Source organism: Metopolophium dirhodum, chromosome 5 (genome assembly GCF_019925205.1).
Source record: "Metopolophium dirhodum isolate CAU chromosome 5, ASM1992520v1, whole genome shotgun sequence".
NCBI lineage: Eukaryota > Metazoa > Arthropoda > Insecta > Hemiptera > Aphididae > Metopolophium > Metopolophium dirhodum.
In genome coordinates, this window is record NC_083564.1 from 28,274,385 (window position 1) to 28,275,817 (window position 1,433).

The 1,433-nt window shown below is 38.7% G+C and overlaps 1 protein-coding gene across 1 annotated transcript; it reads right to left on the reverse strand.

Moving 5' to 3' along the window:
* Window positions 1-213: 213 nt before the first annotated feature.
* On the reverse strand, window positions 214-1,433 carry LOC132944847 (serine/arginine-rich splicing factor 8-like). Its single transcript, XM_061014369.1, has 2 exons — window positions 1,288-1,433; window positions 214-816 (listed from the first exon to the last, which is right to left on the reverse strand). The coding sequence occupies exons 1-2, from the start codon at window positions 1,297-1,299 to the stop codon at window positions 445-447; spliced, it is 384 nt and encodes a 127-aa protein (XP_060870352.1). The 5' UTR covers window positions 1,300-1,433; the 3' UTR covers window positions 214-444.

Below are 1,433 nucleotides of genomic sequence, written 5' to 3' on the forward strand. Positions count from 1 at the left end.
TTATAAAATACAATGAATTGGCGGGGGGAGCACGGGCCCCATGTGTCCCCCTTAAATACGCCCCTGATGGTCAGTAGTATACACTAATATTCACATCTACGACATCGACTTATAAGATCGACCATAATAATGACCGTTCGAACTGTTCGAAGATTGCAGCCAAGAAGGAGAATCCAAAAGTTAGGAATAAAAAATGATTTATATAAAAAAATATGCATTATAATAATATTTTATTTTATTCGGTGCAATTTTATGAATATTCGTAATAACTAATAATAATAATAATAATTAATAAATATAAAACCTGCACAGGCATTGCAGTGTTAAGTGTATAATGGGATCGTTGATTTGCATAGCTGTATATACTATAGGCATTTCTTGTCGTGGTAACTCTGGTATTGGTATATATATTCGTACATGGTGGTGCTGCTGTTATGTCTTCTCTCATGGGTAATAAGCGTACGGTGAAGCGAAAGTCTTGGCGACGTACGGGTAAGTAGCGTAAGACGACACGGCGCCGTACGGGTGACGAGAAGCGACGTACGGTGCGGCGGCGTACGGGGAAGCGACGTACGGTGAGGCCACATACGGTGATGCTGCGTACGGCGAAGCAACGTATGGTGTGGCCGCGTACGGTGAGGCCACGTATGGTGATGCGGCGTACGGGGCGGTCAGGTAGGGAGAAGCGTACAGGCCACGCTTGTTGCGGTCTGCAGCAGCGGCGGGGACGGCTGATTGGGACGACTGTTTTGCAGACTGTTCGGCAGCGTACGCAGATACGAAGCACATGGCGACAGCAAGCATAGCGAAAGATACCTGTGAAAACACAATAAATTAGTCGCGATTAGGACAAGTTTCCAAAACCGTAAATAGATAAAATATGTCATTGTAGGAAAACTCTAACTCCTTGCAATGTGTGTAACTAAAAAAAAATATGTGACTCGTCCAAACAGGGATATAGACAAATTGAAGGAGTTTTTCAAACGTAAATGTGGACATATTATACGTTGGAGAGTGATTGTGGCACACTATACAACATTTTATATCATATCTTAAGTTACAATAGTTCTATTTTTTTAAATATATTTTTATAATGTGATTTTTTTCTAATTTAACTCAAAAATAATGACTATTTTTCATTATTTCAGGATTTTGCATCAGTACTTAAAAATGTTGATTTTACAATTTTACATTAACACACGCATTTTATATTTCGAATGGCTATATATTATTATATATTATTTGAACCTACCGCTACCTAACGAATACGTGTATATTATCACTTACTTGGAATTTCATTTTGATTATGTTCGTTGTTTTTTGGTTGTGGTTTTGAAGTATGACTTGAGATGCTCGTATGTCCACTAAAGTCGAATGATGAACTGATTGACCTAAGTCCAATCGGTCGTTTTATATAGTAACATTCGACCATG